This window comes from Sinocyclocheilus anshuiensis, unplaced genomic scaffold, assembly GCF_001515605.1.
Source record: "Sinocyclocheilus anshuiensis isolate Anshui unplaced genomic scaffold, SAMN03320099.WGS_v1.1 scaffold240, whole genome shotgun sequence".
Classification (NCBI taxonomy): domain Eukaryota; kingdom Metazoa; phylum Chordata; class Actinopteri; order Cypriniformes; family Cyprinidae; genus Sinocyclocheilus; species Sinocyclocheilus anshuiensis.
In genome coordinates this window covers 106887-124823 of record NW_015557058.1, presented here as the reverse complement: position 1 = coordinate 124823, position 17937 = coordinate 106887, and the positions used below count along the sequence as shown (strand labels likewise).

Here is a 17937-nt window from a genome sequence, read left to right as displayed (position 1 = left end):
ACACACAACCCTCCCAGAAAACAATTTTTTGAATTAAAAAAAACACAACTTAATGTTTTCAAGTCATTTGGTTCACAATGAACACAGATAGTGTCCTCAAACCATGTTTACGTTGTAGTACCCATGTCATTATACACGTGTTCTCATAAACCTTATACTGTACACCAGAACACACACACACACACACACACACACACACACACACACAGAGTGATCTTGTGATGAGAACATTAACCCTCTGGCATCTTTTTGACAAAAACTCTGTGTCTCTGCTCTTCTCCAGCATGGAAATATGCTGAAGGACACAACCATCAGGGTGCAAGACAGACCAACATTCAGTTCCAGCTTTGATGCAGTTGAAAACAGAGCTCTTGTTTACTACAGGGATGCAAACCCAACAGGGGTGAAAAGTTGACAAAGATTTGGCACACCCCCAGGAAGGAAATGAGTAAAATATCAGTTTTAAAATGAGGATATACAATAGCATGATGATACAGGGAAAAACTCACCATTATTATTATTATTACTACATTTTCTTTATTTTATTGAATTGTAAAAAATAAACCAATAAAGAAATATATTACTACAGTAAAAAGATAGACAATTGCACAGTAAAATAAAAATGAGTATTTAATAATAATAATAATTGTATTTTACAGAACAATAATATTAATGTCTGTCTTAATATCCTCATTTTCAAATATTAAAGGGGTCATATGATGCCGCTAAAAAGAACATTATTTTGTCTATTTGGTGTAATGAAATGTGTTTATGTGGTTTAAGGTTCAAAAAACACATTATTTTCCACATACTGTACATTATTGTTTCTCCTCTATGCCCCACCTTAATGAAACGCGTCGATTTTTACAAAGCTCATCGGTCTGAAAAAGCGAGGTGTGCTCTGACTGGCCAGCTATCCAGTGCGTTGTGATTGGCTGAATACCTCAAGCGTGTGACAGAAATGTTACGCCCCTTACCATATTGTGATGCCCTGTTCGGCCGGAGCTACGAGACATAAACATTAAAACCCATTATAAACGAAGCATTTGTTGCATCCAGTGGGGACATAATTACGGATTATAATGACTTATACTGTCTTTTTACGCATTGCGTTGCATCGCACCGCATAAACATAAAACCATGTCTGCATTTGTGATCGGAGAAACAACAAACAACAAGCGCTACTCCACACTGCTCAAAAAACTCGCATTTGAATCATCAGTGGCAAATTCTTTAAATATAAAAAACATTCTTACAGTCTGTGAGTCAGAACAGCCGGCATTGTAGTCTACTCTCCCAAGATCAGGAAACAGTCCTCCATAAAATGTGCTGCACACATCTGAATATTTGGGTTGAAGTGTTCTGGAACAGTGTTGTAAATACAACTTAACCACTGATTTCTAATCGTGTCCTCTTTTAGAAGGCCAAACAAAGTAGTTTCGTTTTCACAATGAAAAAGCATCACACAGCGCGGTCTTATGTATCTCTTATCACGTGCAACATTTGTTCTATTCGACCGTAAGTGCCCTGCGAAGTGGACACCACCGGATATTCCGCCATGATTCCAGTTCGAAGCGAGCATATGTTCCATACAAAGGGCAGTAAAGTGTGCGAGACGTAAAATTAAATAGTATTTATTTACAGAGGTATATTATGTCACAGTTCTCTGGTAAGTTTCGTCTGTGTGCGCAGCGCAAATCCGTGAAGGAATGTTCCGAAGTGAAGTAAACAAAACTTCAACGGATTTCCCCTGCTCAGGGAGTAGGGAGCAAAGAACACTGTGTAGGGAGCATGTCAATCGGAACAGTTCATGCACGTAGCTCACTTCTAACGAGCTGGTTATCTGAATCGGGTGTGTTAACTAAGCCAGATATGCAAAATATGCAGAGCCGGGAGGCGCGAGGACTGTAATTGGGAACCGCGTTGGGCTACATCATGTGTGAGAAAACTTTATAGTACAGTTAGTAAAAGTATTACAATACAGGAAGGAAGATCGGGTTGTTGATGTTTGTCAGCCATTCTGTGTCTGTCTGCACAGCGTGCGTGAACGCGCTGATGACGTAACCTGTCTGCACGAACAGGGTGCGCAGAGGTATGCAAATACATATGTTGACAGGCAGGTAGGAAAGCCAATCAAAACGCTCGGACCGAGCGTTTTGATTGGACGAACATTTCTTGGTCCTACACCTTCCACAAAATGTATAAATACAGATAAATACATTTAGACCACTTAACTTAATGATTGCTATGGGGATGTGAAGAGACTTTCAACCAGCATAACAAAAACTGTTTCTGAAGACAATCACCTATTGCACCTTTAAAGCTTCTCTTTTGCTGACAACCCTAGTATTATATTTAAAATACATTAATTTCATACTTAGTTCAAATCTATTAACATATTTACTGACATATCACTCAAGACTTGCTGATATAAAAATGATAATTAAACTTTATTTGGAGAACTACTTGTGCACAATGCACATTTCTCAATATTAAGCCTAAAACTTGTTTTAATGTCACTATTGATGAGGATTGTATGATCTTTGAATCATTTATGAATGACTGATTTGATGATTTGAAAATGATTGATTTGATGATTTGTATAACATTATTTGAAAAATCATTTTATACAAAGTGCAGCAAAAAAGCACAACTTCTAACTTTAGACTTTTAAACTTCTAACTTTTAAATTTTAGAGGTTAAACAATATATAGCGAGAGAGAGAGAGGCAGACAGACAAATGGACAGACGGAGCCATATTTTTAAATATGTAAATAATTATAACACACCTAAACTTGTACAGTACTCAGGTGGTGTGCAGTGACCCTCTTTATCTCCTGATTTCCTCTCTTCCTCCTGTGAAGACATATATTGATGTACACTTGTTCCCTATGCTGTTTCAGTGCCCTGTTGGCTAAACTTATATGCACCCTATTTGGAAAAAGCTGTGAAATCTGGTCAGCGACACTATCCCTGACATACAGATGGCAGCTTTTCTCTTTTTCCCAGATGTGTGAGATGCCACCAATTCACCCAGGGTCTCTCGAGGATACATCTGTCCAGCTATGTCAAATCACACGCCGCATACACATACTCTATAGCAGTCACGCAATGTCAGATTAAAACACACTAAGACTCGTAAACTCATTTTGTTTGTTTACAGACCGGTCTAAATCTTTAACCACTAAAAGACTGGATTTCATTTGAAGTAATGAAAATTAAATGAGTTTGATTTAATGTGTGTAAAATAGAGAATTGCACTCATGCCACCAAACACTTAACCAAATGCGGAGGCATTTGAATAAACACATGCAAGTTGTCCACACTTGAGGCATTTATCTTCTAAATATAAACACCACCTAGCCAACAGTACATAAAAAAAAAAAAACATGAATATTTTAACTACTACACTGACTGAAAACGTACAAAAAATGTGCTAAACGCTTGCAACACATTACTAAAAAGAAACAAATCTGGTCTAAAAATGGATTTGTACTTTTCTTGGCTGATTGGTTATTGAGATTTGTGTGTCTGCTTGATTGGCGATGGATTCATCTGTCTGTCTGATCAGCATTGATCTGTTCATCAGGGTGCTCTGGGTTGAACCGCTTGGCCTGATGAGATCCGACAGGCTTTGAGCACAAACAGACGTTAATGAACATATTTACTTGCATCAATCTCCACTGTCCTGATTGTTTATTTTAGGAGAATGTCTGTCCAGAATGGAGCTGTAGCAAATTAGCTCAAAAGGGAAATGTATATAAATACAGTTAATTATGATTAATTACAATAATGTAAAGTCAAGGCCGAGGCCTGGCAGGAACTTAGGGTGTCCTTAGAGGGGTGCTAGCTCACATCCTCATCTTCTCAGAATCTAACACTGACTGAGACGGGTCACTAATGTGAGAGCTTTATCTCCTATTGAGCTCACACCTCCGGGAGGGAAAGTTTACGACTCTTTGTCTTAGAGCATGGTATTTTGCATATGTAATTTGATTGGGTGTTGATGCAAAAACTACTAAAGATACACGAATGAGTGGTGCTATCATAAGCATGCATAAAACAGTATACAATACAAAAGACAATATACAAGAACAGTACCAACATACACAATGACCTGAAGTATATGTGTGTGCATTCAAAGAAAGGTTTTCCTATGAATTAATTAGAGAAGAGTCCATTTTTACTGTGCATTGTGTCTCTCCTATGGAAAATGTGGTGAAAGGGAGAACTCTCAACATGCCATTAGGTCGTAAAGTGTATCTGGTCTAGCAAAAGGTGTCGGGGTTGCCATGGTGACCAGTGGCCTGTGGTCGTTCGCAGACATCCTGGCACCCAGCTTGTTTATTGGGTGAGGGGTCTGTGATTATTTGTTAATCTAATGAATAATTGATTTGTTAAATCTAATGAACAAATGTGTGTTTGATTGGTCCAAATGCTACAGAGCGCTGCTGTTTTACCTTAGACAGAGATGTGACTGCAAAACAGATGAAAATTATGGCGCTTTTCCACTGCATGGTACGGCACGGTAGCGACACAAACACAAAAGAACCGCTAGATTTAAATCAGCACAGTCAGCCAAGGATCGAACACAACTGTTTTGAACGAGCGCACCTTTTTTGCGGAAGTACAGACGTTCCTCTCGTTGATAGCAGAGGAGCGGATCCAGCGAGAGCTTGATGGGGCGACGCGGAATGAAAACGTTTTTTTTCCCTTGAAAAAGTAAAGTAAGGGATTACTCTTATTTTTTCTGTAATTTAATTACAGTTACTTCTTATGTAATTGAACATAATACGGAGTATAGACTGTAGAACATTTATACACAATCCAATAGTGGATTTAACATAAAAATTAACACGTTAGTGTCCAATTCTCACTTTTAACTAGTTGGTTATTAGCATGAATATTACTGGGATATTGGCTGTTTATCATTACTTTAAAAAAAAGCACATATTAATGTCTTATTCTGCAAGACCTTATTCTAAATCCTTAATCCTACCAATACTTAAACTTAACAAGTACTTTAAGTATTAATAAGCAGTAATTGGAGTATATTGAGGCAAATGTCATAGTTAATAGTTAGTTAATAGTAAGAATTGGACTCTAATCTAAAGTGTGACCAGAATAACTTATGTAGTTATCTATTATTTATTTGAAAGAATTAAAAGAACCATTTCATGTCTATCCTTGTATCATTAATTAATTCATTAAATTAAGGCTGATATAGGATTTAGAAAGTAATTAGTAATAAGTAATTAAATACTTTTTGGAGAGAGTAATTTGTTCAGTAATCTAATTACACTGTTGAAGATGTAATTAGTAACTAGTAATTAATTACTTTTTTAGAGTAACTTACCCAACACTGTTTGGGAATACGTTTGTTCTTGGTGTGAGTTCTCAGCAGTCATGCAAAAGGCTAAACTCGTGGTTCTGTAGTTATACTTTCATAGAAGATCCTTCAATCATTTTCACACCAGGGTTTCTCTAATGTTCTGGTCAGCCGAACACCTTAGATGTAAATTATTTTCTTAAAGCCCCCCTGAGATTTTGAGATAACATTTAAATAATTTAACAACACATTCACATGTTCACGGATCTCCAGTGTTGGGTAATGGTTACATGATATGCAAGCAAAAAATATATAAAGCATAATTTCTTTTAGTAAGTGTTTATTTTGACTTTGTAGCTTGACTTCCAAGTGGACTCAAACCTCTTTTTAGCTGTGATAGTGTCACATGCAGAGATAGATTTGCTGCATTTATTGTGAGCTACTAAAACACAGGAACATGAGCTGCTCATGTGTAAATGAACACAGTGCTGCGCTTCACTCTGAAACATGCAGTGCATCAGACTATACAGTTACTTCATGAAATCACAGCATTCGATTTGACAACCACACTAAGCTACTGTATCTCGGGATTATCATGCAGCCTTATTTATTTAATTTTGCATTCAGTATAATTAGTTATTAGATTTTTATCAACTCATGAACCCCAGCTTGGGAAACCCGTGAATTTCTGACAGGAATGAAAATGAGGCTGTGAGGGACAGAAGTACCACATGGATTGTACTGAAACATGCCAACTGTTCACCCGATGAAACCTTTCCAAAAACTTTAAGTAGACAAATAATTCATAATTATGAAATTAATTGTCACATCTTTGAATTCAGCACACAGTGGCACTGTAAGAGTGTGTAAGAGACAGCACTGATGTGACAGGCTGCAGATAAGCAGTGTGTGTGTGTGTGTGTGCAGTGGCATTCTTTAGTTTAGTTGTGTGTTTGTGTTAATTAAACTGAACTGGCATAACAGAGATGCTGGAAATGTGTGTGCACTCATGAATAAGGCATAAAGAAGCCTGACCCCGGGGGAACACGCACACACACAAATAAAGCTCATTTAAGTTCAGGCAGAACTTTCTGCTCAGCAGAGAGCGTTTTCATAAGAACTGAACTCTAGTACATGAACACAGATGCCTCTAGCTAACTCAATTTCACACATTTAGCGTTGCAAAATGGATCCATACACGATTCATAAATGCAAATTACTTGCAGAATCGAAAGCAGCGAATGTAAAATGCTTTTCTGTACATGTGATCACTGTATGTGCAAATAGATATGTTTTCCATACTGAGTCACTGTACGCGAGATGCTAATGGCTGAGAAGGGCAGTTTAGCGTTGCAAAATGGATCCATACACGATTCATAAATGCAAATTACTTGCAGAATCGAAAGCAGCGAATGTAAAATGCTTTTCTGTACATGTGATCACTGTGTGTGCAAATAGATGTTTTCCATACTGACGTCACTGTACGCGAGATGCTAATGGCTGAGAAGGGCAGTTGTGGCTCAATGTTCACACTGATGATTCATGGCTAATTACAACAACACACACACACACACTGATGGGATGAGAAGGGTTTGTCATATTACCTGACCCGCTCTTTAGGGTCACCAAACGACTCTTTGAGGTGAGGGAAGTCTGGATAGAAATGGATGGAGGGAGAGATGATCTCCAACAGCCCAGACTGAATTTCCCCTGGAAACCTGAAACACATGCAGAGAGAGGAACACAACTCTGTCATCATTTACTCAGTCACATCATTCCGTTTGACTTTATTTCTTTTGTAAAACACAAAAAAAAGATGTTTAGTAAAATGTCCATGCTGCACTTTTCCATACACTGAAAGTGAATGTGGACTAGTGTCATGTTTTGAATATGCAGAGGAACATTTTCAGCAAATTATGACTTAAATTTGAGTCTGTTTTTCCACACAAAGCTATTGTATGATTTCATATTTAATGGTGTTTTTGTCTCTTTTGGAGTTGGACAGGACTAGTCCCAGCTGAGTGTGTGTTTGTGTGATGCATCTATAAATTACAATTTTTAAAAGTCAAAGGCCACACTTTAGTTTGGGGACCAATTCTCACTATGACTTTTGCCTCAATAAACTCTAATTAAGGATTACTTAAAGAATCAAAAATATGGTCATGCAGAATTAGGCATTAATATGTGTAAGTACTAATAAACAGCTAAAATGCTAGTAATATGCCAGCTAATAAGCAACTAGTTAGTAGTGAGAAATGGTCCCTAAACTAAAGTGTTACCAAAAAGAAATAACAGTTTTGCACCAGATAATAATATAGTTTTTATTATTTAGAATCAGTTTTCATTTTTATATCTTCAATTTTAATTTAAATTGAATTCAAAATGTTTTAGTAATTTTGTTTTTGTTTTTCAGTAGTTTTTTTAAACGTCAACATAGTTTTTATTAATTTTATTGCACTTTTAATTTGAGTTATTTCAGTATATCAAGTTCATTAAGTATATCAACAAAATTAAAATTTTATTTCAGCTACTGCGTTTTTCTCTCTCTCAAGAAACGGATATATTGTTTTCATGGTTTTAGTTTTAGTTCACTATAAGAACCCTATTGTGCACCCACATAACACACCCATTAATAGACAGATTACAGTAAGGGGAGAAATAAAAGCCAACAAAAGCAAAGATCTAATCAAAACACACACACACAGTACTGTTCCAGTGTTGTAACTCTGTGCAAAAACAATCAGTATAAACACAAGCACATGACTAATGTGGGACAAGCAGAACGAAGCAGAGGAACTCTTAACACCCGGAGGATGGACTTTCCCTTCTGTTTCTTCTGCTATTGTCCTCAAAAAGCATGTGAGTAAAGGTCTGTAGTCACACGATCTCTCAAACACATAAACACACATGCATCAACGAAACTCAAGCAGATTGTGGTCATAACATTAATGAAAATCTAGTGTACTCACAGGCGCTTAAGGATGTCAGCAAGACTATTTGCATATTGTTGATCTGTCTGCAAAACAAAGCAAGAATCAGTGGTTTAATAAATGTTCACTTTTGGGCTAGACAAGTGTTTGTAGGAGTTTTTTGGATGGATGTTTTAAGTACAATGTCGATTCTCATTTCCTGACTTTTCTAAAGAGATTTTACAGTCTCTGTAGTCAAGAGAGAAACTTTAACCGTCCAATAATGGAAGCAAATGGTGATGATCTGCTAAAACACTTTCCACTATAAAACAGCAGATGGATTTCACTGTTCAGATTCAATTTCACAGTTTGTTCAAAATGCGACTCAAGTACGCACCGCATTCTGGGAAATTCCACAAGGGGCCCTATAGCTGTCATTAAAATGAACAGAATTACAGTTGTTTTTTTCTGTAAGATCATTGTTTTTTTTTACTTTAGGTCTTTAAACGTTTTATGCATTGCTTTATCATTTAAAACGTGCTATGCAAGGAATTGCTTTAAACGTTTGTGCTGTATTTAAATAAAAGCCACTTGGATTTCAATTCTGTTATCAATTGTCTTTATTATGAATGATTTATCGGTGCACATCTTTAAATTCATGAGTTCAATCTCTATAACGGAGAGAAAAGAATGGCAATTTTCGTTTCATGTTGACTTTAAGTGTTCAAATACTCTAGGGCTGTTCTGAAGCACTATTAATGTACCCTATTGTGTCAAATGGAGCCAGAACAGTAAAACTCAAGGACAGCGTACGAGGGCATAATGTGAGGATACAGACACAGCGTCAGTGTCCATGACCCATCAAACCCTCATTACTTCCCACAGATCTCTCATGACTACGTCATTGTTTTTAAACTATCAGAGCGACTCCTGAGACACAGGGAAGAGATAGATGATGAGGAAACATCTGCAGCAACTTTGACCAAATCTTTCGATTCCAGAGAATTGGGAATTGCTGCTTTTTCAGACAAATAGGAAGCTTGAGGATTGTGACTTAGTTATAACGAGACGAAAAACTCTGACCCATTTACAGTCACATCAGCTATACTCGACATAACGGTTCAAAGACAGAACAAATAGACAACACTCCAAAAGCCTCTGTCATATAAAACAAATCCTTTTCAACCCTCTATTCAAATAATGGACAGAAAAATGTATCCATGAGACAGTTCAATCTGATCAACAAGATTTTTACATTTCCTGATGAAAATGTGAGTGGTGCTTTCCGGGGGGAAAAATGCCCACAATGGCGCTGCTTCGGGTATAGTATAGTATAGTAGTATGCCTTAGCAAGCAAACACCACTAGTGATTTTGTTTCTCACAATCAACTGAACATTGAGGATTTCCTGTGAGACATCAACAAAGCACATCTTTCGCTGCAGTCTGACGTTGTCTCAACACATTTGCATCTACAGAAAGCCGAACCATGCTGTATATCAATGAAACTGACTGGCATAAATCTAAATTGTGTATGCAAAGTACATGCAAATGGGTCTGCTTGAATCCAAATAAGCTGCAGGTGTGTGGAAATGACAAACACTCAAAAATGTGACAACGAGGAGTACTGCACATTTATTTAATTCAAATAACTCACAGAACATATTTTATTAATGGTCAAGAAGTAAGTTCTTTATCAAAAGCTGCAAATTAATCAATACAATCCGTTTTTCTTTTTTAATTTCACCCAGAAAATAAACATTCTGTCATCATTTACTCGCAATGACACTGTCATTCCCAACCCAAATGACAATTCAAATGAATGATGAATATTCATTTTCAGTGAATAAATGTCAATAATATTCAGTAATTTCAGTGAATTTTGTTTCTCACACAAAACGACTGGACTATACTCTAGTGCATGACTCATATAAACCACTTTACAATAATTTCAGGATATGGATACTCATTTTAAACTGTACAATATTTGAAATGCAAATTCCAAGACCTCCAAATGATCAACATGACCATGCTTTCTGTCATCTGATCTGTAGCTCATACGTTTTTAGTCAAGTCAAGTCAAGTCAAGTCTGCTAGCATCTTCAGGAGTCCGTAGACCTCCCCTGTTAGCCACGGCTTCTGCAATCATATTTTAGCAACTAAAATGCCTTTTAGTATAATCAATTATCTCAAAAGTAATAGGTGTGCAAACATGCAAACCAGATATAACACACACACACACACACAGTCTGAATTTCACTGCCGGCAGTTACTTATGAACTACAATCAATGCTAATTAATGTGAAACGGCTCAAACACACTCAACAGTGTACAGTGTGTCTAAGGCACAATGACCTTGTGATACAATCATCTCAGTGTGGTCAAACACAGAATGATGCTTCACTGCAATTATCACAATACATCTGTTAAATATACTGTTATCTAAAACAAATCCAATTTCACTGCTCTCTCATAATAACTTCATAGCAAATAAAACACTGCCCATAACAGTATATCTCACAGAACTCAGAACCAGGTCCATTTCATCCCCAAATCCAAAAATAATAGACAATTTATTTTGCATAAAAATAAATATAACTGCCCTCTCGTCACTATAATTTCTATAATTACAATTAATTCTTTCATTAAGCTGTTTCTTTTAACAGTTTGCTCTCTCTGAACTGTAATGTGTTTAATGGGGCATATGAAAAAATCTAATATTGCTGTGTTTTCATTACCTGCGGCGAAATATGCCCACTTGTCTACTATATAGTATCAGACTCTGTTACTAAATGACAAGACAATCTTATAAAATTCATATACTAGACAGTAGAGAACATAGTGCATAGTATAAGTGCACAGTGTACAGAACGTCATTTGGGACACAACTTATGTTAACTGGGCTGTGTAGACTAATGACTGAACAGAACGGCAGTGTTGTGTTATTACGGGTCAGTGCTGCTAGCAGCTACACGAGCCAGTATTATAATCAATGGGAAAACTGACTTGCAAACGGTACAGTAGCTTCTGAAAGTTACAGACTACTCATAACTTAAAGCAGATAAACTACAGTAAAGCTACCAGTTTAGAAAAGTCTTTAGCTACATAACAAGCTAGTAGCAAAAAGTACCTAATTACGCTGAAGCTATTTAAAGAACTAATACATCAGATGACATGTTTTTATTGAAGCACTAACACACAAACAAGAATACTGTTGTTCCCAAACATCAGCATGGTAATCATTGCTGTGCTGATATTTGGAAAACACCGTAAATGCCAGTGTGACCTTGCTTTTATACAATATTCAATAAACAAGAAATTAACATTGAGTAACTTACATTTTAGACACAATATTATGCCTACCTTTCACTCTGTTTGGAACTCTCTGGTCGAGCAACATTTAAAGATGCTGTATGTAACGTTTTGACTGTACTAAAGGATTATAATACCATAATATGATTGCAGATATTTAGGAAACAGGCTGAGTTCACATGCATTTCAACGAATTGGTTGGTAAATGATTCAATGACTCACTCTTAAAGAGACTTTTTTTATATATTGGATGAATCAGCGTTTTGAACAAATTGCTGTGATTCGGTGACTCCTTAATAAGATCATTCAAAAGTCACTTCATATATACGTAATAGAGAAAGCAGGTAAAGTCACAAGAAAACAAGATGCGAGTAACCCACATACTGTATGATACATGATTACACGACACACACAGATCACATTTCTGGGTCTCATAAAGGAAAATGCTACATCCTCATAAAAGTGAATTCGTTCTGCATACTCTTGTTGCTCTGATCTTACCTCTGCGATGAAGACGACAATCACGCAGTCCTCCTTCTCAGCCGGACTCAGCTCAGACATCAGCGAGCTCAGCGTGTCTGTCAGGTAGGAGTGCACCTCTCTCTTCACACTGGGCACCCCCATCACTATCGACACTGAGAGACAGAGAGAAAGTCGCTAATCAGCCCCGTGTGCATTCACTTTGACAGATCACCACTAAAGCTTACTGTACCATTCACACACAGAGTCCTGTCTGACTGTGCATTTGCATTTCTAAGAGCTCAATCCTAATTAAAGCTGGATGGAGAGCCTGCGGGACAGCGAGCGTCTCCTCCCCGCTGTTGGACAGCACCCCAGAGAAATGTCCACTCAGACAGGCCAGAGACCCAGGACAGGAGATGGAGAGCAGTATGAGAGAGTCAGACAGAGAGACAATACATTTCAAGAGTGATGATATAATAAGCGTTTGGCGGATGTGGGGTAAGAGGATCGCTAAGACCCAGACAATGAAATTAACTTTTTTTTTATTTTCAGCTGCATTTTTTACTTTTTTGAGGCCATATTTTTCAAACTGCTCTTCCTGGCCTGCTCAGATATCTCTGAAATCACACAAAAGGGTCATAAATGCACATCAGAGTGTCATTTAAATTTGGTATTACAGGCAATTACGTGTACAATGTTAAAAAGTTTGAGGTCTGAAAGAAGTCTCTTATGCTCACCATACTGCATTTAATTAATCAAAAATACAGCAAAATATTACTGCAATTTAAAAAAAAAAAAAAAAAAATCATTTGAATACATGTGACCTGTGCTGGCAAAATGAGTTGCAATGAGCAAATTTTCCAAAATAAATTCTTTTGATTTTCACAATTTCCACCTTTTTGAAGTCAATAGGCAATTCAAAATTCAGCAAAGTCAATTTTGGGAAATATCGAGTCAAAGTTTTCTGAAGGTTCCAAAGCAAAATCACCTAGCAACGCTACATCTTTTCCTTCACTTCTTCTCTTAATAATATTCACTATATTAATATAGCAATTTTTGTTATTAAAAATGAGAACAAAGATGCAAATAAACAGCAGAACAAATATAATAATTTTATATTTTTCCATCTTACATTTAAACAGAAGCATTAAAGTAAGAAAAACGAATAGTAAGTGGTCAGCCTCTAGGTTAGATTTCACATCTCTCCACCATCTCAGCAGATATTGATATTATTGCCATTTCAGTGTTTCCTTTGAGTTCAGCGTTAGTCATAAACCACTTCCTGTTAGCAGTACATTCAACACCACTCGCCTCTGAGATGGTGAACACGGAGATTCAACAATATCGCATGATCTCATCTGACAGCAGCAGGTCACTAGAGGCACCAAACCCATATTTTACACATGCAGGAGAATGTAACAATCAATCAATCAATCAATTATTTATAAAGCACCTTAAAAACCATGAAGGTATACCAAAGTGCTGTACAAGAAGATCAAAAACAGTAATAGCAGTTAATTATAATACACAAGTAAATGCCTGTAAAACTGCACATCAAACGCCTGTGAGTACAAATGGGTCTTAAGATGTGATTTGAACATCTGCAGAGAGGTCGAAGAGTGCACAGAGAAATGAAGATCACTCCATAGTCTAGGGGCCACAACTGAAAATGTTCGATCACCTCTACACTTAAAGGCACAATATGTAATGTTCGCCACTAGAGGGCGCATATTCAAAATAAACAAATAGACACAGGCGTAGTTTGATGACACCGTGACTGTGTGAGTGTGGAATCATGGGAGTTGTCGTCTTGCAATCCGACGGGACTCGGGCAGAAATCATGTTCATGGATGAGCTGATGATTTATTAACGTAGTAGAATGAAGCAGGGTGAGGCTGAAAACCGTCGCTTTGGTGTTTCCATGTTTTCTACAAAACAAAACCGGAAATCGAGGGGTTATGACGTCATTGGCAGATGACACACTATGGACACGGTCCGTGTCACTAGTTAAAATTGCTTATGTCTCTGGATTTAAACATTCTTCGAAACATTTGGGATACTGTAAGTACACAAGTCAGCAAAATATATAACACTGTTCTAGTGGTTTTTGGATATTTTAATACAAAAATCTTACATATTGTGCCTTTAAGACGTGTACGTGAACCTTGAGCATAATCTGCGAGTTAGATCTTAGCCATCTTGAGGAGGATTGAATAACTAACAGATCCTTGATGTACTCTGGGGACAAGCCATTGATGGCTTTAAAAACGAATAACAAAATTTAAAAAACAATTCGTTGTTTAACTGGTAGCCAGTGTAAAGAGGCCAGAATTGGTCTCTTTTCTTAGTATTTGTCAGCAATCTGGCCGCAGCATTTTGGACCAATTGTAACCTCGACAGGGACGACTGACAAACTCCTGCATGTAACGCATTACAATATAGTCCAAGCGTGACAATATAAAAGCATGTATAACTTTTTCAAGATCATTCTTCGATAAAACTGACTTCAATTTTGCAATCCTCCTCAACTGAAAGAAACTATTTTTTACTACTGACGATCGAATTTGAGCTCAGAGTCGAAAATGATGCCTAAATTAGTGGCATGACTATCATAACATCTCACACGCTACAGAGAGGAACTCATTTTCTCTGCCGCTCGCACTGACCTCCGGTGCGGCCCTGGCCGATGTGCACGGCCGGCTGGAGGCTGGTCTCTTTGGCCAGCAGGTGCGGCAGATGGTGGAAGATGCTGGGCAGCTGAAGAACATTCTTACTGCTGGTAACGTTCCACAGCTTCAGCTTGGTCTCATCTGAAAGACATGACCATCATCTGTCACAGTCAGCTGATTTAAACTACTAGCACATGATTTGATATGAATTGTTATTGTCTTTAAAATAATTCTGAGCATCAAAATTAATTAACAGGAAGCAGAAGACAGAGTTTATTAAATCTTACTTGCTTATGTTTCAATGCTCACATTTATACTAAATTTAGCTAATAGAAGTGGCAACTTAATGATATTCCTTATGAAAAGACACGTCATAAGAAAAAAAAAAACGTTTTAAAACACAGCTGACAGCTGTGCATGATGTGATCCTTAATGAATGAGCAGAAATCTGACCAAAACAAGCTGAATGAAGACGGTGCCGAAACAAATGAAAGCAAGTTTTAGAATGGAAACCACAAAACGTACAAAATATATCAATATCAATTAAATCCAGAGGACCGTCACTTCACAAGCTTCATAGTGTGATGCCGCTTATGATAAGCGTGAGCTCATGAAAGCACATATGACAGTTGGCTGTAAGCAGTGGTTTATATAGTTAAAGAAGTTTCAAATATGTGACCCTGGGCCACAAAAGCAGTCTTAAGTAGCACGGGGATATTTGTAGCAATAGCCAAAAATACATTGTATGGGTCAAAATTATCGATTTTTCTTTTATGCAAAAAATCATTAGGATGTTAAGTAAAGATCATGTTCCATGAAGATATTTTGTAAATTTCCTACCGTAAATATATAAAAACTTCATTTTTAATTAGTAATATGCATTGCTAAGAACTTCATTTGGACAAATTTAAAGGCGATTTTCACAATATATATATTTTTTTTGCACCCTCAGATTCCAGATTTTCAAACAGCTGTATCTCGGCCAAATATTGTCCTATCCTAACAAACCACACATCAATGGAAAGTTTATTTATTCAGCTTTCAGATGATGTATAAATCTAATTTTCGAAAAATTGACTCTTATGACTGGTTTTGTGGTCCATGGTCACATATTAGTATTTTTCTCACAAACCACCGTGTTCACTTTTGTAAAGCTATGCAATATCCACTTCAATTATATGACAGAGATGCATTAAAAAAAAAAATCTTCATTTGTGTTCATCTGAAAAAATACAGTCCCTTTAAAGAGATAGTTTACCCAAAAATGCGAAATCATTTACTCATAAACCTTTAAAAAAAAATCATTTTTGTTGTTTTGGACCCTAAAGACTTTCATTTCATGGATAAAAACAGTTTAAACATTCCTTAAAACACATTCTTTTGTGTTCCACAGAAAAGAGCACGTCAAACAGGTTTGGAATGACATGAGTAAATGATGACTGAATTTTCATTGTTGGGTAAAGTATTCCTTTAATTCTACCCCTAAAATCAGAGGGCAATGATTGGTTGACAGAAAAGTGGTCATCTGTTGTTTCAGGATGTGGTGGTGGTGTTTAGTCTCGCGGTTGGTTCTGTGTCTGACCTGACAGGCTGCTCCAGGTGCGGTTGATGTCCCGCAGTGCTTGCTTCTCAGCGATGGCTCGCTTGATTTCGTCCAGCACCAGGTTGAGCTCTTTGGAGCGTTTGAGGTTCTCTTGCTCAGCGGAGTGCAGACGGTCTCTGAGCGCCAGAAATTCACGCTGGTAAATGTCTACGACATTACCTACAATCAGAACAGAGAGAACAACACTAATTGGTGGTTTAAAGTGCAACACTTCTACAGAAAACCTGCAGTTTTTGCTTGCTCTCAACACACTTCATCAACTTCATGCTTTATCATTTATTATAACAGCATTCATTTATCCAGTCAAAAGAACCGTTATGTTATGCATCGATAAATAAAGGCCAATAATTCAACACAGACCATGAGCATGTTTCTCTATGGCCTATATTTAACAACAGGGTTGTTTTTCGGATGGTAATAAGGATGACAAGTGTAAAAAATGAGAGGATATTTTGAGTCTCTCCCTCTCTTCTTCTCTGTGCCCTTTAAAGGGCTGAAACGGCACTTGTTTACATTTAAACACCCCAGTTTTCTTAGACGGTGAGAGAATAGAGCTGGTGTCATGTATCCAGCCAGTCATTCATGACATTTAAACAAGTGTTTTAGTGAGGTTGCCTGTTTTCTCCATGTCTCGGGTCATAACCTTTCTTAACGGGCGATCAATGTTTCAAACCCCAGAGGTCAACATGCAGAGATAGTTAGAAATACAAATCTGTTCTTTCAACCCTCAAATACAGATCAAATGTCAAACTTTAAAAGAAATAAAGAAAACACTAATCTGTTTAGATGTCATGTTTACTCACCTTCAGATAATTAACCTATAAAAATGTAATGGCACTTAGTAATAAGGTTTCATTTGTTAACAAACTAACAATGAAAAATACTTCAGCAACACTTAATAATCTTAGTTAATGTTGATTGCAACATTTACTAATACATTATTGAAATGAAAAGTAGTGTCTATAAATGTTAGTTAATGGACCTGAGCTGACAATTAACAGCTGTATTTTTATTAACTAACATATTGCTCGTTAGTTAATGTTAATTTATGCATTAAATATATTTAACAAATGCAACCTTATTATTGTTAAGTGTGTTACCAATGTAATGCTCAGTATTTTTATGTGAAACTGACAGCACGAGATCAAGCTGTCTCAATCCTGGCTGTTATTTTTGTATAATAATAATAATTATAATTTTAAAGCATTATTTAAAGAGTGTATTAATTTAAGAAATGAATACATTTATATTAAATTTAATATGAATTTTTAACAAACAAAAACAAGTACATGCATACATACGTAAGTGTGTGCGTAACATTACCACATAAAATACATAAATCAGTACTATTTTTAATCTGCCTGCCAATGGCCAGACAAACAATTATTCACGCCTTCAAACTCCTGCTACTAGACGATGTGTGGAGCTGGTCAGGATGATCTGAAAGCTCCACAGAGTCAACAGTGTTTATATCGTGAAAATCGGCCTATGAATATCTTACTTACTATTGTCTCTGGGTATGTAGCTGAGACAGAAGAAAGTATTTTAACATCAAAAAAATTACACACTTTCACCTTTCCACTGCTGGTATATAAGATTTCTTATTTTCTCATCTGACAGCTAATTTCTGTTCTTTCTTTGCTCTCAACAAACTC

The 17937-nt window shown here is 36.7% G+C and overlaps 1 protein-coding gene across 1 annotated transcript in view; it reads right to left on the bottom strand.

Moving 5' to 3' along the window:
* Nucleotides 1-17937, bottom strand: part of LOC107676446 (alpha-1,3-mannosyl-glycoprotein 4-beta-N-acetylglucosaminyltransferase B) — a gene marked incomplete at its 3' end in the record, with an annotated part of 142458 nt that overhangs the window by 49500 nt on the left and 75021 nt on the right. Inside the window, exons 2-6 of the mRNA XM_016470992.1 lie at nt 16262-16441; nt 14677-14820; nt 12050-12183; nt 8299-8345; nt 6934-7047 (exon numbers count right to left, since the gene is read on the bottom strand). Coding sequence (XP_016326478.1) covers nt 6934-7047; nt 8299-8345; nt 12050-12183; nt 14677-14820; nt 16262-16441 — 619 coding nt within the window. The remainder of the gene's footprint in view (nt 1-6933; nt 7048-8298; nt 8346-12049; nt 12184-14676; nt 14821-16261; nt 16442-17937) is intronic.